The sequence below is a fragment of the Chiroxiphia lanceolata genome, chromosome Z, assembly GCF_009829145.1.
Source record: "Chiroxiphia lanceolata isolate bChiLan1 chromosome Z, bChiLan1.pri, whole genome shotgun sequence".
Classification (NCBI taxonomy): Eukaryota; Metazoa; Chordata; class Aves; order Passeriformes; family Pipridae; genus Chiroxiphia; species Chiroxiphia lanceolata.
The window spans coordinates 15,217,159-15,242,896 of record NC_045671.1 but is presented as its reverse complement, the minus strand read 5'-3'; the positions used below and the strand labels follow the sequence as shown (position 1 = coordinate 15,242,896).

Sequence of the window (25,738 nt, the reverse complement as noted above, 5' to 3'; positions counted from 1 at the left end):
TGATGTTGAACTTGGCCATTTTGGAAACAATCAGAACAAGACTTTGCACTTGCCGACTCTATTTCATCATACTGCAGTTTCACTGGATACTATTATAATATTAATTTGAAAAGGATGTCCTGGAATCTGATGTGTGAATTCCTATTGTGATAATTTAGCCTTTCCTTCACTAGTGAAAGGTAGGGGTTTTTAGAGCTGTCTGTATATTTGGAAATGTATTTTTTGCTTCTGCATTCTTGGGGCTAGTAAATACAAACACTTTTTTTTTTAAACTAAAAATATATTTATTTCTGCAATGCTGGCTCATGGTAAACCAGCATTTTCAGTATGATCACAAAGAAGCCTGGGCGGTGCAAGTGCTTGGCTGGTTTGATAGACAGAATGTTCTCCTGGCTTTGGGAAGGCGATATTTGCGTGCTGATGAATTGTTGAGAAGTGTTTTCATTGTCAATCTTAAGAGTATTTGAAAGAGCTTTAAGATTCTGGTTTTTAAATGTCTGGTTTTTAAAGAAGTCTGGAGACAGCAGTATTGCCAAAGAAACTTCACTGGGATTGTACAATGTACAAGTTGGATCAATACTTTGTTGTATTTCTGGCCATACTTCATGTGCTAAGCATAATATTTTCAATCATGTACAGCATACTTATCTATGCCTGAGGGGAATGCATTTGAAATTTGTAGTCTTCAACTTGGAACAAGGCATTATGACTGTTGCCTTAGGCTAATGCTTTCCTAAAACTAAAAAGATCAGTAGTCAACACGACCTTTAAAATGGTATAGGAATTCCAAAATAAACTTAAAGAATTGTATTTGTTCCTTTTATCAATTACTTGCCTTCTGAATTCCTTCGGTTGGCAACAGGCTGCTTTCAGTAACTGTGGGAAATGTCGTCTTATGGCCAGCAGGAATAGTCCCAGAGCCATTGGATAAAATAATGTCATAGGAGCCAGGAATTCCATATTCTGTATCTTCTGTTCTGTAGAACAGCATGCTTTGTGTTCATTGCTCAGATGACATGCTTGTCTGAAGGACAGCACTCTTCAAAATGCTTGTCATATTGGCTTTCCTTGCTTGCTCTTGCCATGAGATTTTGACTGGTAAAGAGATAGTGTACTGAAGTGGAGAAGGGATATATAAACTTAAAAGGTTTTGGATTCTAAACATCTGAAGATAACATATTGTCAATACAGTTTTTCTTTTTAAGAACTTAATTGGAAAATATCAGTGGGTGAAACATAAGTCAACTAATTCCAGATAGCTTTCAGAGTCAGGGGTACTAAATAAGCAATTGTCAGTGTTCTGAATCAACCATAAACCAAGAACTCTAAAACTTCTGGAATAAACTTTAGTAGGTTTTTTTTCTGATGCAGTTTCTAAATGTTATATATACAAATTCAGGAAGATTTTCAGTTTCACTTGTGCACAGGATTATTTGAATAGTGTGTTAAATCCAATTATCTTGCTGTACTTCAGAGCTACCTTCATTATCCTTAGACTGAAGAATAGAAATGTTTCCCTTTAACACAAATTTCCCTAGCCTCGGGTCTCTGCCTGGCAGAGGCACTGAAACAAGAACCTACTGGATGTGATGGAGTTCAATCTAGAGAGCTATGAGACTTTTTAATAAGCTGGCCTTGTGTGTGTATGCCAAACTGTTAAGCACAGAGTGCTGTTTGCATAGCTAAATTGCACAGAAGCCTGGCTAAGACCTGACTGGTGGCCTGTGAAGCAGCACCATTACAAGGCTCTGTGCATAAAATGGAAAAAATAGTGTCAAGCACTGCTTCTTTAATCTCTCTGCTTAAGGCTGAATTAGAAGTATCTTTCCATTTTGCCTTCTCTTTTTGAAGAGATGGGTAGGATTTGTTCTACAGCTGTGGCTCCTCACAGCTGTGCAGGGTAAGACCTTGCTGAAGGTGTCCTGGACAGGTGTCAATTGTCCTTTCAGCCTGGGCCTGCTAGAAGTCTTTAAGAGTTGAAGTCGATGTTGACACTCTTTAGATGAGATAGCCAAGTATGAAGCTATTTCTACAAATATTAGATGGGGTGTCATCTTTTGCTGTTGGGTGACTAATAAACTGCATTCCTGCCTTTCCCCTTACCCTTCAATGATAAATGATCATGATCTGTATGACTCCATGCATTTAACAGTGGTGTACATATGCAGCATAAACATCTAAATGAGTTGTTAACTACTGCCTCCTCATGATGACCAAATGAAAGTAATTGGTTGGGGTGATTGTGTCATTTGTATTCATACATGTACTGTGACTAGAAGATAAGTAATTTTAAAAGTTAATATTTAAAGTATCCTGGCATTTATCAAGAAGATGAAACAAATATACTTCTTTAAAGGACACTTGATTTCTAGCTTTGAAGATGTATTCACTTGCTGTTCAAGCTTCAGATAAAGGCTAGTAGTTACTCCCTGATATGGAGATCAGCTTAACTCTGTAATAGAATAACTACTGAGTAGTGAAGTCTGTACTGTTTGTCAAAAGCTGTTGTCAGATGTGCCTAGATAGCCTCCTTGAAGAATAGTGTGGACATGTTTGCATTTTACCAGTTCACTTGTGTAAGATAGATTAGTATCACTGTAGACTCAATGTTGTAAAAGAAAACTGATGATGTCTGATCTTTTTTCTTCCAGACTGTCATTTTACTCTGGCCATTCTTCATTCTCCATGTACTGTATGCTCTTCGTAGCAGTAAGTATGCTCTTTCCATCTAAAGGTCAATAAAGTCAGTTAGCTACCTAGTACAAAAATTGAAATATGGACTCCACTGCTTTGCACAGGGGACATGGCTTTTGTAGGATGCTTGTCTGGGATAGCTGAAGATTTCTCAAAAGGAGTTGTAAGAGTGGTGATACTGGGACAAAAGTAGAAATATCTTCAGTATGCCTAAAAATATGATACCTGGCTTGTGTGTCTTGTCTAAAATGAGCCTGTGACAAGTGAGTTTGGAAAAGAAGATGCTACTTAAATTTAGTTACATTTAAAATATTGTAAGCCATATAAAAATCTATAATAAGATATGTTTGACTTAATGAAATGTGCAAAGCCTATTTAAAATGAAAGCAAACAAAACCCGTGAACTTAAACACTGATCAAATGTGGCTGGGCCCATAAGAGCAAAAGAGCAGATCAACCTGAATTTCTAAATTCCTTTTATTTCCTCTTATCTTTTAGGGGCTGAGAGAGAGAGTGAGGGACTGTCTGTGAAAGTAAATATTAACTGTAAGATCAATTCAGTGATGCTTCAGTGGGAGATAATTATATTTCAGTTGAAATTGTTCCAAATCAGCTAGGGCAAATTATCTTCACTCCTAGCATAAGCTTTGTAACACTGAAGGGTTAATTTGGTTGTTCTCCCTCTGCTAACTGGTAACACAGAAGGCATTAAACAACTTTGCGGAATTTTATTGTTAATGTAGCTGTGAAGTTAAGCTCTAGTCCTGGACACAAATTGCTAACATAATACATACATTACATAATATACAAACTTAACAGATCTCAGATTCAATTTGCTTCTTATTTTAGTTATATTTTTAATATTTTCACTGTCTCTTGGCAATAGTATCACGTACACAGTGAGAGGACAGATTGTTCAAACTAAACAAAAAACCCTACAACCACACTTAAAGGGATGGCTCTTCAGTATAATGTAGGTATTTTTTAGCTTTATTTTAAGAGAAAGCTATTTCAGAAGCTTAATGTTCAGTTTTGATCTTTCATTGATGTTTGTTTATGGCTTAAACTTGTTTAGTTCTGCTTTATTCTTTACTTGTCTTATCTAATGTAAATACAAAGAGTTCATAAAGGCATTGAGTCCTGGGTTTGACTGGAATATAGTGTGACTTCCAGTCAGCTATTTGCATTTTTTAAAATAAATAATAGTGTTTTTACTTGCTCATTAAGACTGGCAGTCTCCAAAATTCTGTAATATCTTGTAATAGATTTTCAAAGACAAAACCACTATTTCCACAGTACGATGGAGCAATTACTGCTGTATACCCTTATCCTGATTTGCTCCTCTGGGTTCAGTCATATCCTTTTCATCCAGTGTCTCCTTAACATAGCTTTGTTGAGCAACCTGATAACGTAATACTGCCACCTCACAGAAGGACAAACTTGGAGATAAGAAAAACCTTGGTAGGTGTGTGGCAATATGTATGGTTTATAATTTATACTGACTGGATTACAGTCATCTGGCAGGGGTCTGAAGCTGTCTGAGCTTTTACCTCTGTCACATGTTTAAGGAGAGTTCTGCATGCTGCAGCCTGGGGAAATGGGTGGTTGGGAGGACTTCTCAATTCATCAGCTGAATACAAGATAATAGTACACATTAGATAATACAATTCTTTAGTTAAATACAAGATAGTAGAAGATGTGCTGAACAGATTGGACTTGTGACCTTGTTTGTTTAACCTATTAGGCTTGGAAAAAATTCAGCCTTTGGCAAGAAATTCTTTATTTTGAAGTTACTAAGTGCATGTGCGTTGAATAATGCTTTCTGTAGTTGCCTCTGGCATGTTTTTTTGAATCCATGCAAAGGAGTTTGTGTGGAGAGTTCTTGAAGAGGAAATGATGAACCTTAGGTATCTTGGGGCTGTGTGTATGAGCTTCACTTGTGACAGCCTTCTGCATGGGTGGGTGGTGGGACAGTGCAAGTCAAATCCTTCCTGGGCATTCCACTCTGAAATGCTGTAAATCTTGACTTGTGTCAGTCCTGGTTCAGGCACCTGCTGTGATCAGAAGCTCTCCTTGTGTTCAGTCCTGTAGTAATTCCAAGACAATATGGCTTTACTTAGTAGCGCCCTTAAACTGGAGGGGAACGAATGTCTTTTAAGTCTTCTAACATGACATTTGTTGAATGGGAAGCATTTCACTGGAGATCAGTTTGTTACTTGACAAACCACTCAATGGGTAGCCAGAGCCCTGGCTGGAGGAGAAGGCACTCTTTGTCTGTTCCTGCACCCAGTTTCTTCTCTTGTCTCTGGCTGAACTATGGCCCAGTACAAATAACAGACTTTGTGGAGATTAGACTTCTAGTTCCTTTTCTCTGGTGATAACATTATTCATCTAGAATGTCAGATGTAGGGATATCTGAAGAAGGTTAGTGGCTCCTGTGCAGTATGTTATTATCTTGCTGATTAACACAGCCTTACTGCATACCAAAAAAACCAAAAAGGTGCCGATGTCTTCAAAAAGACAACTAGTGCAGGAAGGTGAGGAACACACATACACAGTTGCCCATGCTTTAAGCCAAACCTGCAGCACTTGATAACTTGTTCGTTAACTGAACTCTGATATATGTTGGCTTCATCTGCTCCTTGCACATATTCTGCAGCCACACACTGAGTCATCAGCAGGACCAGCTGTTAACATGTGGCTATATTCAGGGGCAGTGTTAATCATAACCAGACACTGGTTTCTGGAGAGGCTAGAGGAGTCTGTTGTGTGTGTGTGTGTACTGCAGAAAGCATGCTCTTATGTGTTACTTGCTGAACGTGTGTACTGTGTCAGGTGAAGCTATGACTTTATAGAGAAGCAGTCATGGGAGAAGCAGCTGAGGGGGCTGGGGTTGTTTAGCCTGGAGAAAAGGAGACTCAAGGATGACCTTATTGCTCTACAGCTACCTGAGAAGGTTGTAGTTGGGTAGATATTGTTCTCTTCTCCCAGGTAAAAAGTAATAGGATGAGAGGAAATGGCCCAAGTTAATGCCAGGGGAGGTTTAGATTGGATATTAGGGAAAATTTCTTCTTGGAAGGGATTGTTATGCATTGGACCAGGCTGTCCCAGGGAAGTGGTTGAATCTCCATTCCTGGAGGTATTTAAAAGATGTGTGGATGTGACACTTGAGGACATGGTTTAGTGGTAGACTTGGCAGTGCTGGATTAACAGTTGGACTCAAAAGATCTTAATGGTCTTTTCCAACCTAAACAGTTCTATGATTCTATGACATTTTTGACTTGGCAGCCATTTGGATTTCTTAGAGTCTGAATTATGCTGGGGAGCATTCCTTTCTTCTGTTTGAGAGATTCCTGAAAGTATCTTGAGTTCTGACGGCATGGCTTTACTGGTATCAGGAGAAGAAACTGCAATTTTGAACATAATCCTGTGCTGCATGTGCCACCTCATAGCAAGGGCAACATATGGAAACACCACTCACTGTGTCAGTCACCAAATTCTGTACTGTAACTGTTTGTTGCATTGGAATGTTAAATAATTTATATTATCTACATATTTAAATACACAGCAGTATATATATCAGCTGCAATTCTCACAGTATAGACATCACTGCATCTGTAAAAAAGCTGTTGTGCCTAGCTGGACTAGATTAAAACCTGGGTTTTCAGCCTGCTCCCATTTTAAAGTTATGGTGTCTGCTAGTTTTTAACTCATTGATACACAGAATGAGTAAAACACAGGAAAAAAATCTGCTTGCAGACTGTCAGTCTAGGAAGCTTTAGTGGAGAATGTATTTGAGACTCATTTGCCAGAGCTAGATGGGTTAGTTTGGGTCCAGGCAGAGCTATTATCCTGGAGATAACAGGTTCTGCCAACAACAGCTTCATGTGGAAACTAGATGAAGTTTGACCGTAACAGTATGTGGGAACCCAGTGACCTAATAACAGATGCTGGATCCCAAATTGTCTCTGTCATCTGCCCCTGCTGCTCCTTTCCTTTTATAGTTAAACAGCTGGTATGGTCTCTCCTGTATCAACAAAACCATTTAATCTTGGCTTGGAGAATGGGAGGGCAGGTATAGTTGAACACTTCTTCTAGCAGTGTTTAGTGTGACCAGACTAGCACTCTGCACCCTGGAAGGGGAGATGCTGCAGCTTGTCATAAGAGGGTTTTTGACATTTTTTTTTTAAAACTTCTGTTTAAAAGCTATTGTAAACTAAAATACTAAATACATGCTGTCATCAGTAGTGAGAATGATCCACTGCAACTGTTGGCAGTTGGCAGAAATGAGTGTGGCCCTGAGGATCAGGTTGCTGTAATAGTCAGTCTTGCGTGTAGCTGGGCTGGGCACTTCACTGCCTGCACCTATGAAGAATAGGGCTGCAGTAACCCAGCCAAGAGGCCCTGCTATTCTGGGGATGGCAACGTGTTTGTGCTGCTTACCCTTGGGACAAAAAGGGAAGATGAATCTTGCACAATGTAACTCGAGTGGCTCTCAAGCTCATGTACCTAAGTGCACCAGTCAAGCTTTGCTCTTGACCTCTGACTTTAATTTTTTATGTTGGGATTGGAGGTTGAGTGAAACAGTACTCAAACGTTTAAGAGCCTAGGAGCCTTTAACACAGTATTTTAGGTATGTCTGTTTGCAAAGCACTATTTCTTTACTTTCCCACATGCAACTGACTAGAGCTACAGAACAGTCTTTAATGTGTTCCTACCCATGTGAAAGTTGAGGACTACCTAGTCATCTAAAACTAATGAGAAGACATTTGTTACTGAAAATATTTTATTTGGCTGTAACTGTGCATAGTACCAACCATCTTACTTGAAGCAAAGATGAAAAAATAAAGGATAATCAGTGATGCTGCAAGGCTCAAGGATGGAGACACTTGTGCTTCTCCTTGTATGAGCTCCTAATAATGCTTTAATATTGGAATTTAGACTTCTTAATAGTAAGCAAACAAAGCAAAATGATTTCTTCATAATTTGCTTGGAAGTTAGGACAGTAGTGATGACAGTATTGTGAACTGGCTCCTGTAGGACTGAGCTGCATGCAATTCCTTGCAGGGCTTTAGTTCTTCTAGCAAAGGTTAAAATACTAACTCCAAGTAGAACAAACACATTTATTAAATTCTTTTCTCATCAGAAAGGAACCAAGTGTTGTATTCCAATTTGCAATGGAATGAAATGTTATTGTTTATCCTGCTCTGTGGTAAAAATGATTTCAATAAGCAGTTATTTCAGCAATGTACAACCAAGTTGAAGCTGGAAGATTAAAACCGAAAAAAACATTGTTCACTGGACAAGAAAGGTCTATATAGAACAGATTGATTACACTTTTGATATTGAATTGAAAGTTGAGCCATTACTAGTAACAGACAGGATTTTCTCTCCATTGCATAGGAGGCATCTCTTGCACATCAATTGCCTTTGACAGCATCATGCAGTTACGTTGAAGAGCCCAGACTAGTACATATTATGCTTTTTGTCCCTAGTCTGGTCATTTTTGCCCCCCTGAATTCAGCTGTCCAATGGATCAGTTACCTGCTGGGCTATTCAAACATCAGAGCTGACACAGGGGAGTCAGGCGTGATCAGAGCAATATGAATACCATCCTCTTGATCAGCAGCCTAGACATACCCTCACCTGCAAGTAACTGCAGAGCTGTATCCTTTTCCTTTGCTGGAAGGGGAAAAATTAATTCTGAAGTGTTGGTTCTTTTTTCTTTATTTTCTGCCCAATCAAAATAAAGCTAAAGAACATAAAATAATGGAGATATACCAAGGGTACATATTAGATATTAAATACTAGATAGGAAAAGGAGGTGACCTCATTAAAAAGGCAAAATTAATTGATAGACATTGAAGTCTAAGTTACTTTTCCTTTTTTTTTTTTTTGAGAACCCCAGCTCATGATTGGCTCATGAATTCTTCTACAGCTCTGTAGTCCTTTTATAATAGCTGTGTTTGGACATGAGCCTGTTGTATTTAAAAGTACATGGGAAAGACATCCATATTTCTGGTTTGCAGGCAGTGTCTTGTTGGCTGATGCTTAGAGCTCTGTGTTTATCCATAGATACAGTGCTTACAGGTATAAAACAAGCTGTTGCACTTGTATGTAATATTTGCATAAACACAAGATTGTGTATGACGGGTTATTTCTCAGCACATCTTGTGGTTCTTGGCCACTCTTTTGTCGCAGAACTGCAATTTTTAAACTGTTTCCTGGATTTTGTATACTTTCTTAAATTCCAGATTTTGTGCAAGCTGAAGTATGTTTAACTTTTATACAAAGCTATTTGAATATAGCTTTTATACAAACTAGCTTTTATATGAAGGTATTGCTTGAGTTTCCTGTAATGAGCAGAAAGGGAAGAGCTATTTTGCAGACATTTATAGAAGTAGTGTAAAGCTTGGAGGATTTCTGAAGGGGACCTTTTTCTCTGCTGTTGCCTAGTCTGAGCAAGGCAGAGGTGTTCTGGTCTGTACTGCTGGATTGTTGAATAGGATTGGAACAGGGATGGCAGATCATCTGTGCATCTGTCTAAATGTTTGTTTTCTGTTGCTTTGTAACACTGTGCAAGAATCTAGGCTTAATGTCTCAGTTCTTTCATTCTTTTGGAGGATCTTGTTTGAATAACTGCTTTTATCAAAGATGCTCAGGTGCAAACTGTGTCTTGTGCAAGTATGTAGTACTGTGGTTATATTCCTGATTCAGAGCTTCTTGAGTTGGGAAGAATCCTTATGATTTGTGGCTCTCAGGACTTTTTGGGTCAGCAGACTTGCTTTGAAGTTGAGCTTTCCTAGTGGTAGTCAATAATGGATTCAAATACTGATTATAACCTCAGCAGTATTTTGTGCCTACTAGAACAGTAATGCTATAGGGCTTTTCCTTAGTGCTCAGGCAGATGTCATAAACCGAAGTTAGACATGACTAATGGTAAATGCTAACTAAGCTAAGTAAAGGAAATGCCATTTACTTACTCTTTCCCAAAACTTGTACTGACTACTATAGTCTCTTAAAATAGGATTTGTTTCATGAGAACTGACTTTCTGCACCTATGTTTCTTCTCTAGACTCAGACAAACTGAGAAGTGTTCTTGTTTCACAGGGGAGTTCTTTCTCCAGGAAAACTGTTTCCTTGTTCTGTTTTGCTATAGAGTTCATGATGCTGCGAGCCTGTTAGGGTAGAGGAGACAAAAATAAGAGGGAAAATAGGTACATCTCTAAAGTAAAAGTGTGCCTTGCTTCTGTTCCTTAGGACCTGTAGGAAATAAAGTTACTAGGACCTTTTGGTATCGGGAGAAAATCCATTTTTGAAAAGCAGCAGAACAAATCAATTGGTACAAGTAGAACTGTTACGTGGTGGGGGAAACCCCCACCCAAAACTTCTTCCTTTTGACTTCCATTCTTAAAGGAATGCAGGAGGATTTCCCATACATTAATAGGCAAAAGATTTTGCAGTACAGAATTCTTGTATAATATGGTTTTGGAAAAAAATGAGAACGTATTGAATGAAAAACAACCAAGGGGGTTTAGGTATTGAAACTAAATATCTGAAATATGACCTTGGTTGGTGGAGTGAATAGATTTTGATAGATTTAAAATAATTCTGTGCCCTTAAAGTGACATGTTAGCTGTTAGGAAATTTTCTGGTGAAGCTGTATGGTTATACTTCCAGAAGTCCATGTAGGACTTATAAGTCAATTCACTTTAAAATTAGGTAGGCATGTGTACATGTATATTAATACTGTCCTGGTGGAAGAGCAAATGCTTGAAGGCCAAGCTAGAAATGTTAAGAGTAGCAAATAATTCTCCAGTTCCAGAGACTCTTTCATTCATATCTGTGGCTTCTTGCAAGAAGCCACAAAATAGCTGTGAGTTTTTCTTCATTGCTGTGAGTATTTTTAGAAATGAAGTACTAGATCATAGATTAAGAAGAAACTTGTGTTCAGGATGTGTGTGGTGTAGAGAACATATTTTCATTATAGAGTAAGCTAGCAGGGGAAAAAAGGCTGGATATTATTTAATCTCACTGCAAGAAAGTTTTATGAAATCTCTTTGCACTTTAAAAAGAATGAATGAAACAAACATGAGAAACAGCAGGAGTGGAGAGATATAGAGCATAGCTGAACAATACTGATGAAGGATCAGACTGCTCAGAACAGAGTAGCAGAGAAGCTGGCAAGATGAAACAGCTACCTGACAGGAGCCAGGCACCAGAATGGCTTGGGATGTTCCTATTGTGATCATAGGCTCACAAATGTATTTATCAGCACCAATCCAAATGCTGGTAAGGGGCATTTCCGTAGCATTAATCAGATGATGTTTCCTGAAGTTCCTGTAACAGTCAGTTACAATTCCACAGATTACAAGTTTACTTATAAAGCTTATTCCTTTCTAGGAAAGAGACTTGGGTGGGGAGGCAGGGTTTTGCTCCTGTTTTCCTTTTCTGTGCCTGTGCTGTAAATGACTTCAAAGAGGAGCAAAAGAACCTGAGGTATGCTGTGAAGGAGAGGGTTCTGTAAACAGCCTGAAGCTATTGCCCTCTGTTAGTCAACAGGGTCAAAACAGTAGTAAGAGTTAATGCAGCATGGGACCAGGACATCTCTATATTGTTCATTTAATGCTGTATAAGGGCTAATACTGTGTAAAGATAAGTTGGGAATACTTCTGGTATCAATCTTCGTTTGATACACTTTGAAATGTTTGAAACATTTAATGAATAAGGCAAAAGCTTCTTTTCTCCCTGGCTGCTTTATTTTCCTGTGTGGACCTGATGGCCTGTTGCAGCCCAGACATGTTACTGTTGTCTTTAGGAGTGAGTCATGGTAGTGGGAGGGAGCTTGGCAGGGGAGCACAACAAGTGTCTGAGCCTGTTAAAGGCAGTGTCAGTTGGAAGTTACCTGATTAAAAATAATATGGTACATCTGCCATTGCAGCAACTGGTTTTAATAAGCAATGCCTCTCAACAGAACAGCAAAAAACCCTGAAAGATAAAAAAACCAATTGTAACCAGAATAACACCTGCTACCTGTGAAACTTAATACCACAGTGATCAGTCACCGTGACACTTATCTGTGGTATCCTTTCTCACTGTTCTCATGCCTAGTTTTAGAACAATTTGCTGGTAGTACGTGCAAGAAGGGCTGTGGTCATTTCCTGTACAGATACTGGAGCTAATGGTGTGAAGAATCCCCTAGAATTGGTGAAGCCAATTGGGAGCCAACTGCTTGTGTTCTGCAGCTGAAGGAACAGCTCCAGATCTGACAGATTACGCGCATAGTATAGAAATGAAGCTTTCATGTAGATGTCAAATACAAGTTGGTTTGATGTTTTGTCAAGCAGAAAGAAAATCTGAATACATGCTGCATCAGGGCAATGCAAAGACTGGTTTATTGGTCGTTCAGTGGGGTGGCCTGGCATCTTTCCAAGTTGGCTTCTGTGGCTTGCCTCATTTTCTTCCTGTGTTCGGACGTAAACCTGTTTTCTCACATAACTGCAGTTGCATAACCCTTTTTCTTTCTACTATGACTATACATCTTTGCCAATTACTAAAAATGCTTCCATGGAAAGAACTTCATTGCAGCAAGGTATTTTTAGCTGCCTTCAGCAGAATTTAGTGAGAATAGGGAAAGATGAAAGAACAGCCAGTATAAAATCATCATCCAACTCTTTAGGCTACCAGCATGTGCTCCTTGGGCCCACCTTTGGTCCATTTGTCACTTGGGTAGTGTTCTGGTCTGCTATTGGTAAATCCAGAAGTACTATTATATTGTAAGTCCATTAAAACAGCTTTTGTTAAAAGAACTGTGTGACAGATAATTTTTCAAGTGGCTAACTTGTATTTTCCTAGTGGTGAATTTGAGGCCCACAGAAATGTGCAGTGCCCACTGTTTTGAAGGGGGAAAATAATTTTTCAGTTCAGGCTTAGCTGTTGCTTCTTCAGAGTTTTTGATTTTACCCTGACCTTGCTATTAAAGAAAACTGGTTATGGACAGGGTTGATGTTTTTGATGCTCCATTTATAACTGAAAATGTCAGCACGCCAAAATTATGATGTAAGTTACTCAGAGAAACATTCCCCGAGTGTTTACCTTAGGAAAGTAGCACCTTTGCATTTACAGTGCATGCTCTGTGCCTGTATTTACATTGTAAATGTAATGCTTCTCAAAACTCAGCCATGGCTTTTGAAGTTGGCAGTGGAGGATTTTACTGAAGTTTGTTGTGCTGCTCAGTGCCCAATGCCTGTGTGTTAGTTAACTTCTATGGTTTCTCAGCTTAACTGTCAGTTAAGGTCTTGTCCTTGCCCTGAAGTTCCTAGATGGCTCTGAAAAAATATACTTGGAATGTTAAATGTAACTTCAAACTGTATTGTTCTTCTCAGTAAATACAGTAACTATGGTGCTTTTTTTTTTGGTGATAGGACCAAGTTCCAGAATAAATTTGATGATGTTTACAGAGTGGATTTGGAGAAGATCCTCCTCAGCTATAAAGCTTGACAGACCTAGACAGATCCTAGACAGACCAGAGAAGGAGACAAAGGAAGGGTCTTGGTTTAGATTAGATGGGAAAGTAATAGTGTGAATCTGAGATAACACATCAAAAGCATAGATACACACAACAAAAGTAGAGCTGAGGGGAGGGAAAAAGCATGGGAACTGCTCATATCCATTTGTTTACCAGAGTGGCAGCATGGCTAATATGCAGCTAAAAAGGGTGAGGAACAGACAGAGCTCAGTGATATACACCAGTGACAACTGAGGAATGTGATCCTAGATGCTATGAATCATTATATCAAGTTAGTTCTGATACTTGGCTATAGCTGGAATACTGGGCTACAAAAGATGACTGGAACGTGACTGGAAAGGTGACTGGAATTGAGAATATTTTTAACTTTAAAGTTTTCAACTTTAAAGTCAGCTCTATGCATAGTATATGTAAACTTTTCTTTTTTTATAAGGCTTTCCTGTTGTTCATATAGGAGAAAAATATTGGTTTGACTTCCAGTGGATTCTTTTAAAGCCTTAAGTGCCTCTCGTATTACCAGGACCTTTATCCTGAAAATACTCATTTGTTACATTGGGACAAATAGAGCAAGTATCTACATGATGGTGTTATATAGTCTTATACAGAATACAAAACCCAGCACTATCAAACTCTGCCTTACATCCTTGTGAGAGTAAAGCACCTACAATAGCTGGATATTATGAGGTCTCTCAAATCAAATTTTGACTCAGTTCTTCAATCAGACTCAACACAGTTTTACTGCCTCTGTGTTTACTGCATTTCATAACTATTTTTCTTTTTCTTTCAGCTTTACCTTCAGGCCAGAATGAAAGGGGACTGGGCAAGACTTGTACGTCCTACTATACAATTTGGTCTCATTGCTGCATCTATCTACGTGGGTCTCTCACGTGTTTCTGACTACAAGCATCACTGGAGTGATGTTTTAACAGGACTCATCCAGGGAGCAGTGGTAGCTGTGCTCATTGTGAGTAATATCCTGAGGGCTGTGCATGTGTGAATGCTGCTTTTATGAACAACACCTTAGAACTGCAGGCTGTGTTCAGAGGAAAGTAGACCTGTATTTCTAATGCTTCAAAAGTTGCTGATGTGGGGAAACAACTCCATGAACTTGGTGTAGCAGTAGTGGGGAGTGAGGCAGGCTCTGGCCCAGTGAGATAAGTGGCAGTTTTAGCTATTGGACAACATGAAATGGTCTCTGCTCAAGAGCTTTTTAAATAACCAAAATGGAAATGGTCAACTGTAAAACCACGTGGGCCTCTATATATAAATCATGCTTTCTGCTTCTAGCCAAATTCCAAATCTCAAGTACAATAGCAGAAGACAGTTTACAAGGTAAATGGGGAGAAAAAAATGCCTTGAAGAAAAAGGAGAGCATGAAAGTGTCTACCTCTGCCACCTTACACAGCCTGTTTTCTCAGTCTAATGGGAAACTAAAACCCTTCATTATTTGTGTGCATTTTGAGTAGTAAAAATGTGTTCACAAGGAGCCTGTGAAGTTTAGCTGTATTGATGAGTGAAAAGCTATCCTAAGGAACAGACACTCAGCTAAACTTATTGCAGCATGCCTGGCTTAGTGGCAGCGGTTGTACTGACTGTCACCAGGGTGCCATGGCTGATTCATCTGTGGGAAGAGACAGAGAGACAGAGATGGGAGCTAACTGAGGTCATACTGAAGGATTTGGTTACCAAGAACTGAGGCTCAGCTCTGAAGAACCACCTCCAAGATAAATACTTTGTCAGCTTTCTAAAGTCCATAAGCTTCTCAAGAAGGGTATGGTTCATTTCAAGACAAAGCTTTGTTTACTTGTTGCAATCAATAATCAAAACAAATCTTGGAGCAGCTCTGGGAAACCCTACTCCTTGTTTTTGTACAAAAATCTTATTTTCTAAGGAAAGGAGTGCAAGCAGTAAGAAACATCAGGGATTGAAGCGCTGAGCGCACTTTTATTAGGAAAACAAGTTTAGTGAAGGATGTTGGATGGTTCAGAAGGTATCTCAGAGGTTCTTGGTATACAAGAAACAACAGAAGGTGGCATTACAGTGAACAGTTAAAAGGTGAGGAAATTGTTTTTAAAAGTACATAACACCACTAACCCTCCCCTCCCCAAACTCTTACCTGGAAGAACTGAAGAGTTCCTCTCCAGAAACTGAGCTGAGGCAAGAGCATGCTGTGGCAGCAACTGCAACTGGACTGCTAAATTGAATTGAGCTAATCCAGCATTAAGTGGAAGCTGAAACTCACCTGGTCAGTGGCTAAAGCAGTTTGGTGGATCATGAGCCAGCTGCCAGTGCAGGAGACTTTCTTCTGCCATAAATGATGTTCTGCAGTTCTCAGGGTTGCAGTGAGAGGGGAAGAGGTAATGTAGGAAGGGAAGGTGTCATGAGAGAAGGCACCTCATTTATTACACTCCGTGCAGCACCGTACCCAGAGCGTATACTAGTGTGCCTTGGTGAAGTGAGCAGCAAGGTGCAGAACTGGATCAAGGCACCTGTCTCACAGTTGGGGAGATGTCTGTCAGCTGTGAAAGAAGTGAGGTGCTATGTAAAGGAATGCAGAAAAGGACTCTAGCTAGAGTTGTCCTTACAGGTGCTGGACTTAGGGGTGAGGGACAGGTATGGGGGAGGGAGAAGCTGGGAGCATTGCCAAGGAGAGGAAGCCAAGCTTGGTTTAACTGGCTTTAAAGAAATTCAAGTGAGAGTGACACCCCAGAGAATAGCAGTTACTAACTACTGAACCCTGTTCCTCAGCTAAAGCACAAGCTTTCCTGTACTGTATAAATTACAGAAAAAATTTACCCATACTTGTAATGTGGGCCCTCAGTAAGCACACCTTGCTCCTTCATTTAGAGCTGTTCAAAGTATGGCTGCTGTAATGAAGCAGTGCCTGTAAGGCACTCAGCAGTTGGTTAGCACAGGCCTTGAATTTGGCTTAAACCATCAGCTGACCTAAGTGGTCAGTGGGAGGGTAAAATGGAGGGATAAAAAAACTAATGAAAGAACAGATGTCAGAATTTCACACAAGACTTCCTAATCATTTTCTAATGTTTTACACTGATTAAGCTTTTTATTAGTCTTGATCATGGAATTTATCTTCTGCAAAAACTGTTCTTTCAAAGACAACTGCAGCGATGTAACACTAATTTGTTCCCTTAGGTTGTGTATGTGTCTGACTTCTTCAAAGTGAGAGGATGTACATTTCAACCAAAAGAAGACTCCCATACAACCCTACATGAGACCCCAACAAATGGAAATCACTTTGGCAGCAATCATCAACCATGAAGAATGACCCACATCACCTGTCTTGCTCTGAAAGAAAACAACTTCACAAGTTTAACTATGTAATATAAGTAAATGCCTTTAAGGGACTGCTGCTGCTCTTGGATGCTCACTTTACCTGTATATAGTAACATCTGCCACAGTTATTGTATATCTATAAACTTAAAATTTCTGTTGGTTATAGCTCTCACTTAAAAGAAAAAGCTATTCCAATTGTAAATTTTTATTGAAAAACAGTAACAAGTTATATTACATACACTGCTGTTTGTATATGCCTTGTTGAAACAACTCTGGTTTAAGTACACACCATTAAAAGAAATTACTTGACATGGAAGTAACGTGATGCTCATGAACTTGTTCCATCCTTTATGTGAATATAGTACTGTTTCTGGAAGACATCTTTTACAGGTAAAGGCTTGCAGCAAACACAATATCTCTTTTGATTTTTGTAATCCCTATTAAAAAAGGAAAAGCATGTTAATATCCATCAGTCTTAACTGACAAAATCACTATTTTCAGTACAGTTACAAGCATGTTACAAGTTTTAAATGGAAGTCCTTGTACATTCATTTTCAGTCACAAACTTAGTTAAACTGTCATTATCTACCTCTTTAAGTCAAACTTTGTAACACAGATGTTATCTGGAAAGATAACCAAAAGCAGTGATCCCATTTACCCTGAAGTCAACACCAGAAGTTTACATTACCAAATCATTCACTTCTAGGCATCACTACCTGTGTAGCCCACCCCCTCTGGCACTTTTATGTGCTTTATAGTATTACTTTGTAGACTGTGAAAGTCAAATACATACCCTCTGCAAACTTGTTTTCCAGTTCTGTGTTCCCAATGGCTTTTGCAGCCTGGCACATCTGCCGAAGCAGTTCTTCCAGCCGTCTCATGCAACGAATTATGCTCCCTGGATAAAGAGTGAGGGGAAAACCTTGTATCACTTTGTGCCATATCATATCACTGAGTAATTCAAGACCAAAGTAATGATTCCTTCTTCAACCCTGTTCAATTTATCTAGAAGCAAAGGGTAAAAACAGCCATATGTCTTAAACTTGGTTTCTGTTTACACCGTAAATTTCTCTCTGAAGATAGCAGATGGGCAAGCATTTGGAAACAACTTCAAGGAACTGCCTCACAGTCTCTATCTAGTCATAGAACTCTGTGGGCTGTTAAGTAATTCCTAGTGGATTTTTCTTTCAAGTACTTCTTAAAACTTCCCTCAAAAACCATAGGGGATTAGGGGATTCAAAAATTTGCTGCTTCAAGAACCACCACAGATCTGTTTCTGGTTTGGGGGTTTTTTTTCATAACCCTTACTTCTTTAGTTGAGGGACAGTAAAGAGTAAGTGATCTACCTTACTACTGCTGTGCCACTTGCATCCATGGACAACTCTATCACTCAATTGCATGATATACAGTACTGTACACAAGCTCTGTGTACAACCCAACATCCACTGTGATTTTTTTAAGCATCCATCTCCTCTTGGACCTTTCCTTGCAGCTCAGCCTAAGTCACTGCCATGAATTTCACAAAGACCTTAAACACTTGTGCTCTTCTGGCCACAAGCAAACAGTATCCTGTTTGGTCATTTCCTCCAGCAGCATCTCGCAACTACAGTCAAAATTACTGTAGGCAAAATAACTGTCATAGGGGGATGTCAAACAGGGGATGACTGGACCAAGAAGCAGCCCTGCTGAGAAGGACTTGGGGTTGCTGGTGGATGTGAGGCTGGACATGACCCAGCAATGTGCACCTGCAGCCCAGAAAGCCAACTGTGTCCTGGGCTGCATCAAAAGCAGCATGGCAGCAGGGAGAGGGAGGTGATCCTGCCCCTCTGCCCTGGTAAGACCCCACCTGGAGTGCTGCATCCAGCTCTGGGATCCTCAGTCCAGGAAGGACCTTGACCTGTTCAACAGGTCAGAGGAGGACAAAGAAATGATCAGAGATGGAGCCCCTCTCCTCTGAGGACAGGCTCAAAGAGTTGTAGTTGTTTAGCCTTGAGAAGAGAAGGCTGTGGCAAGACCTTCTTGTGGGCCCTTCAATACTTACAAGGACTGATAAGAAAATGGGGACTGACTTTTTAGTAAAGCCTTCAATGATAGGGCAAGAGGTAATGGTTTTAAACTGAGAGAGTGTTGATTCAGACTACATACATGGAAAAAAATCTTTTAGTATGTGGCTGGTGGAACACAGGAACAGGTTGCACAAAGAACTAGTGGATGTCCTGTCCCAGGAAACATTTAAGATCGGGTTGGATGGGGCTCTGAGCAACCAGATCTAGAGAAAGATGCTCATTGAAGGGGGTTTGGACTGTATGACCTTTCTATGGTTCAGTGAAATACTACCTCTAGACAAGGCATTATCTGGAGTAAAACTATCTATATAAAAAGAACATTCTACAAAGCTCTTGGGAAAGAGAGAAATCATGAAAAGTAAAATAACACCTCTCTTCTAAAAAACATTTATGTGGCCTCAGTAGGTTATATCAGTTTCTACAGTAAGAATAGTTTGTGTAAGGACAGCAATCTCTAAAACCTACTGCAGTGACATGAGATGAAAAAACCCACCCAAAGCACATTCCAGTTTTGCATTCTTCCCGATGGCTTTAAAAAGTTTCTCTCTTTTTTATTTATTCCCAACACACACATTTCAGCTTAATGGCAATGCATTTTCATTAGCAAGTCAACACTGCTCCAGTGTGTGGCAAGCACACTTGCTCTTGGAGCACTTGGGCTTCTTTTGTATTCTGATTTGGAAATCACTGTCATCACTTGGCTAACCAGGGCAAACTACCCTGGAATTTAGGAATACCACACTGCATTTAAAGTAAGCATAACCAACAGTGGATGCCTGAAGTGCTTTCCTTCCTTTTGGACAATGCACAGAAAACCAGCCTATTGAAAATTAAGGGAAAAATCATGCATTGACCCTTGCCAAAAAGGTGACCTCAAAACAGGCCACTAAGGTCTGATTTTGAGGGAGCTGGCAATATGGACTAGGACAAAGCTGACCAACTAGCCTTAGTACATATATGGTAAGTGGAAAATGTTACTGCCCAATGTATTCTGAACAGTCAAGTGTCAATGTAAAAATATAGACCAGCTACTGCTACTTTTGTGTTCCACCACTCAGGGTGCCTCTGCAGCAGAGGGAAGGCTCAGATACTCATTGCAATAGGAGGAATTTGCTGAATCAAAGACTGTCAGGACTCCTGTTGCACCCAGGCAATATACTTTAGAAAGTTTCTGGGTCTATGCATTGGATTACATGCATGAATTATGTGCGTGAATTCCCTTGTTTTAAGGGCTCCCATTTGCAAACAAGAAAACAGCATTTGAGAGAGGCAGGGCAGCAGTGACAGTAACAACTTCAAAAATCAAAAGAATTTTCAAGTATCAGTCATTGCACACAGACTTGTAAGGCATCCTACTGTTCTTCACAACTTTCAACACAGCTGGTAGAAGATGAAATTAGGGTTTTTATTGTGGTTTGACCTTCAGGGGTGTGAAGGTATCTTTTAAAAAGTATCTGGGCTTTAAGTCATCATACTTTTAAAAAAATGCAAACAAAGTCTTCCTCAAGGGGTGATTTCTTGTACTCCAGTTTTAGGAACTGAATTAACCCATATGACAGTTTATATCTGGGCTTTACAACTATCTGCATTGCAGTGCTGTGATGAACCATCTAAAACAGAGACTTTATTACCACTTCTTTCTTCTGTCATGATTAAGTCAGCAGGAGGAACTGTCAGCTGGTTACCAGGTAAATAAAACATTTAACCGTAATGAGGACAAGCACAAGAGATGTACTTCTTCATGACAAGCATTTGGAATATGGTATTTTTTCCTTTAACTAGAAAAAGTAAACATTAACTTTTGTCTTAATGCTTAGAATTTCTGAGTTTCACAGAAATATCCCTTTTAAAAATCTTCTTAGATTCTAAATTATCAACAGTGTAACTAGAAATTAATATATAAAGTCAATAATTTTTTTCCCACTTCATTTTAGCCATGCCGATACCTGCATACATCTGAGTTTATTTATAAGGGTTTTCAGAATTACCATTCCATGTTGTGGAATTATCATCTCACATCTTCTAAGGAACAATTGATTAACCTACCTTCAAAGACATCAGTCATTCTGCAGATGTGAGCAAAGTTAGCTCCATTTGCCCATGTATGCACAACATCCATTAGGTTGGGTCTGAAAGAATTTAAGTAATTTTCTTCATCAATTTCCAGTTTTGCTTCTGCTGACACCTTGGCAATCCTTTTTGCACACTCCTTTAAAATAAAATATTTTAAATTTATAATATATTTAAACAGAGTAAATGTTTAACTGATAGAAAGTCTTCTACATTATTAGGTACTGCATACAGGATGAGGTTTCCTTTCTAGTGTGAAATTACTCAGAATCAGAAAGTAAACCACTGTTTGCATTAAGCCTGCCTGCACTAACAATTTACAGTGCAGTAAGCAAGCTTATAAAAGTTTTAAAGGCATGTTCTAAATTTGCACAATTTCTTGCAAACAATATAACCCATTATTACACATTGCAAAATCACATGCAGTGCCAGCCAAATTCACTGATGATCCAAGATCAGGTCTTTACTGTGCACTTATTGTACATTATTCATAAATTTTGCTCATGTTAACCCTGAGCACAGACAGATTTTTAATTACCTGCATTTGCCGAAGTGGTCCTGCCAACTGCTCTGTCAACTTTGGCATTTCACTGGACTGAAAAAGAAAATGTTAAATAGGCTCATGTGCTCCTGGTATATTTATTCTACACCAGATTAAATGCAAAAACAAGAAGTTCAGGGTGTGATACTGGCATCCTAAATTATTCAAAAAACTTCTCAAATGTATTATCAAACACTAAAATTACTGAATTCCCCAAAATACTTCTTCCTCAAACTAAAGTAGAAAACTAAATATTTCTGTACAGTATGCTGCCTCTATGAAAAAAAGCACCTACTTTCTGGATACTTCCAAAATTCCCTCTATTTAGCTCTACCATCGTTTTGGACTGCCAAATGAACTGCCATTTACTGCTTTTGACTATTAAAGCTTTTCTTTTAACAATATAAAAATTTTGCAAATGCTTTTAATAACTTAAAAATGTAAGTGGCAAGGTATGAAAATACGGCTGTTGAAAATACACCAACATTTTTATGCCCTTGCTGTTTAAACTCAAGTACTATTGTTGAGTGAAACACAATATTCTAATTAACAACGGCTTACCTTGGTGTCCCTTCCACTAACAAATGTAATTCATTAGCATCTGCTGCTGTTTTTTCTATATTTAGAATCAAATTGAGTGATACATCTTGCTAGTTATTGGTGAAAATGTTTCACATGGAAGTTTACTATATTTCCCTGATGATGCTAACCTATACAGCTTGTAGATGGGAAAACAATGACGTCTGGTATCAAATGCCCATGTTTTTGCTTTTAAGAACATACGGTCTGTTTTCAACAGCTTTTTTCAGTATCAATTCCATGTGGTACTGCCATTTCCATCAATAGGTCAAGGGTACTGTCCAAATAACATAACGTGGACATGTCTCAGAATTAAAGACTGCCTCACCCCTGAGTGTTCCTTTTTGAAATAAGCATTTCTACATTTTAAATTATATGGAGGCATGTTTGTATACATACATAAATATCAGCATGTATGCTGAGAATCTATTCATTCATCTGCTTCATTCATAAGAAGGACTGCCATTTTACACAACCTTTGGCATGTCATTCATGAAGAAAGATACTTTAGCACTGAAGCTGCAATGCTTTTGTGAAGTTCAATGGGAGTTCACATCAAACACCTTAAGAAGGGACAAAAAATTTGCAATGGCTGAAACTGTTATGACCGATTTCTGGAACTGAATTATGAACAATACTGCTGGAACACAGGAATGTCTAGAATTCTTGAACTGAAGAAGTAACTCACATTCTCTTGAAATACGAAACAGCTGAGTAGTGCAGTTGCCTGTTCTGCAGATAAGTCATTGAAGAGACCATTGAACATCATTTCTGTCAGGAGTAGTTCATCAGCACTAAAATAAAGACAAGGAAGCTTAGGGGAAAGACTTATGTCTCCTGACAGTTCATAATAAGTTAGTATTACTAAGTTAGTATTAACAGTTGCTTTAGTCAGTTTTTTTCAGACAGGATATCAAAAGATTGAAAAGAACCACAGAGTTATGCAATTTAAAAAGACTAAAACTCGTACCACTGTTGCTCATTAAAGATTCAACTGGATATTTCCATTATACTGAAAAAAGGAACAAACTTGCTTCAATTTACTTGAAAAATAAAGAATTATGAATCATAAAAGAAAGTGCATGATGTGGGTACAAAATGCAAACACATACTTATTTGGATAAAACGTCGAATAATTGGTAAGACAAAACCTTTGTTTTTAGAGATTATCAGACAAATGCATAGGATGGGAGGGGAAACAAAGCAGACTTTTACAAGGAGTTGTGTAACTCATCAAACAGTTTCATACAGGCAGGAATTTGATAAAATTCTGATTCAGCTTCCTCACTTGCTATCAAATTTTGCAGGGGAAAAAGTTATTAGATATTGAACAAATATAGGTAGCATCTTTCAAACTCACCTGTAAGATAAGGAGTACAGCAGTCACTGTGACTTTTAAAAATGCATAATTCTACCAAAATCTGAATTACACGGTAAAATATTAAAGTCCAATTCATGAGCTTCCCTATCTTTCAGTATATAGGTACCTGCTAAATGTATTAGAGTAAAATGGACCACTTCACAGAACTGTTCCATCAGCCCTGTGGAAACAATTAAGCTATATTCCAAACCTGTCAGCAACTTGATAATTGCTGACCATCATTGTTATGCTCTTGTTTGTGAGTGACTCTGAACCAACAGTCCTGGTTGAGCTTCAACCACAGGCAAGACCATCCTCTCATGTAATGTACAACATTAAAAGAAAGCACAGGCTATTGCCTAAGCCAGGTTCAAAATAGCCACTGTTTTGGCACTTTCGTGTCCACATTTTCATTTTAAAATCTATTGTATTTTGTCCTTGAGTTGCTACCTTTACTTTAACTGCCTGAATCAGTATATTCCCTTTGTTACACAAATCACAGTGTCTGAAGAATCTTTCTTATGATGGTCTCAGAACTTCAAAATATAAACATAAGGTACTAACTTCAACAAGGACAGTGAAGTGTGTATTCCCGACAATAAATACTTTGCACAGACACCACTTACCTGCTGATTTCACAAGCGACCCGTCCTTTCATCTCAATAACATCTGAAGAGGTGGCAAACCCCAGTCTTCTCAAAACACGCTTGCGGCATTTGAGTTCATCCATTTGTAGGACAGTTCTGGCTTTCTTCAGTTCTCGCTTTGCTACTTTAATATCCATAGCAATCTAGGGGGGCAGAAGGACAGGAATTATATGTGGCTGGTTTAACAGATGCAACTGTTTTGAAGACAAGGTGTCAGAACAATTGTATATGAACATATTAGTTGACATTGACTTGCCTAACTCTACTAAGAAGAAGGTTTAGAAGAAATTAAATAATACTAATAATCTAAAAAACCCAGGTCCATTTATCCATAGGAAACTCTGGCAAGCTTGGGAAGTCAAGCTATTTACCCAGCATGGGAAACAACCCAAGCAAGCCCAAACCAAAAGGACATGGAAGCAATCTTTCACTGAGAAATGAGCACTCATCTTCTGAGATCTGTACTAAGTCTCAGCTAACAAACTATTCAATGAAATGTAACCCAAAGGCATTATTTTCTGCACTTTGAGTTTCTCCAGTGTCTGGCAGTTCATCACAGTCACTGTCCAGATCCTCACAGCAGACAGCCTTTGCAGAATGCTGCTCAGTTCATCAGGTAACTTTCATCACATGTAACTTTGTGCTGCCCATACCAGAACTACCTCACTCCTGTGAAGCAGCCCCTGGAGAACCTATTTTCTGGAGCAGCACAGAAACAGGAGAGCTGGTTTTGTGCACAACCAGTTTCAGTCTAGCAGGGTACAACTCTATACAAAATAAGTAAGTGCATTGCTTCCAGGATGGGAGTCAGGTCAGGAAGGGGCAGCACAATGACTTCTGTGGTACACTCCCCCAGCTAATAAGCCACATCAATTCGACCTACCTTTGCACAAGTATACTATAAATTTTAAGTTAAAATTACCTATGTATCAAAAATTATCTATAAAGACTTTTCCTACACTGTATTGTGCTATGCCTATTCAGCGAAAGACACTCTGGTGATCCCCTGTAACCTTCTAATGCCCAATGACTTCTTCAGAGTTTTCTTTCCAGATGTACTTCCCATCTGTATCAATCAAGGACACAACACCAACTCAGCCACTTTGTTACTGAGATTCAGTAATTTTACTGTATTCAAAAGGGTTTATTTGGGCTTATTAATTTTTTTTAAAAAAAAGGTTATTTGGACTTTGCAAATAAAAAGCAAAGCAAGCAAGAAGAGAACCATTATCCTATCTCTCTCAATCTGTGGCTAAATAAACACACTCTGTTTTGGTTTGTCTCTTTACCTGTGCTTTTTTTTCACAAAGTTTATATACGTTTTCCAAGTTGGGATCATTGTGAAGAGGATGTGAATACATCCTATGCTCAAACGCCTCTACTTTCTGGATTACTTTTTTCAACCCTTGGTCTTTGATGCCCATGTCATCAATGGGGTCTAGTAATGGTACTCCATCAGGAAATCTCTTCTGTACTTCCTAAAAGGAGGAAAGAAGATTTTTTTTCTTGTAAGATTAGCAAGAGTAAAATAAACCACATTTTACAAATTAGGTGGCATAATTATAGGGACATAGAAGTCTGTCATGTTTATTATGTGATGTTTCAGCAGTTTTCAAAGTCATTTTAAAATGTCTCAACAAGGAGAAACAATTGACATACATTGTGGCTTCCAATCCCTTTAAAAAATAAGGCTGAAGATTTGACAGAAGCTTTATACAAAATTCTGTACAAGAAGTTGTCTTGGGTCCAAAAGTACATCACTTATCAGAGCAGAATGCTTACACAGCCTACTGGAGCTTACCTGTATAGACTTTAACACGCTTTGCCTGTTATCAACAGGCCTCAGGTCTTTCGGAATGTAAAGTCGGACACTGCTGATAGCTGAGATAAGATGCACCAAAACAGGAACAACCTATCAAAGACAGTGTAGTAACTGACAAATTAGTAAAAAACATACTT

At 38.8% G+C, this 25,738-nt stretch overlaps 2 protein-coding genes across 3 annotated transcripts in view; one reads left to right on the top strand and one right to left on the bottom strand.

Moving 5' to 3' along the window:
* The window catches only part of PLPP1 (phospholipid phosphatase 1), a 57,015-nt gene extending 40,170 nt beyond the window's left edge, over positions 1-16,845 (top strand). The window contains exons 5-7 of one of the 2 annotated variants that reach the window (XR_004354369.1): positions 2,652-2,709; positions 14,010-14,186; positions 16,376-16,836. Coding sequence is in view for 1 of the 2 variants with exons in the window: in XM_032674772.1 (XP_032530663.1) it covers positions 2,652-2,709; positions 14,010-14,186; positions 16,376-16,501 (361 nt within the window). In the remaining variant the exon portion in view is untranslated. Of the gene's footprint in view, positions 1-2,651; positions 2,710-14,009; positions 14,187-16,375 lie in introns of both variants that reach the window. The other variant, XM_032674772.1, reaches the window with a different exon arrangement.
* Positions 16,704-25,738, bottom strand: part of MTREX (Mtr4 exosome RNA helicase) — a 46,255-nt gene continuing 37,220 nt past the window's right edge. The window contains exons 20-27 of the mRNA XM_032674771.1: positions 25,581-25,691; positions 25,069-25,257; positions 23,759-23,922; positions 22,461-22,566; positions 21,191-21,247; positions 20,625-20,791; positions 17,310-17,410; positions 16,704-16,953 (exon numbers count right to left, since the gene is read on the bottom strand). Coding sequence (XP_032530662.1) covers positions 16,901-16,953; positions 17,310-17,410; positions 20,625-20,791; positions 21,191-21,247; positions 22,461-22,566; positions 23,759-23,922; positions 25,069-25,257; positions 25,581-25,691 — 948 coding nt within the window. The 3' untranslated portion in view covers positions 16,704-16,900. The remainder of the gene's footprint in view (positions 16,954-17,309; positions 17,411-20,624; positions 20,792-21,190; positions 21,248-22,460; positions 22,567-23,758; positions 23,923-25,068; positions 25,258-25,580; positions 25,692-25,738) is intronic.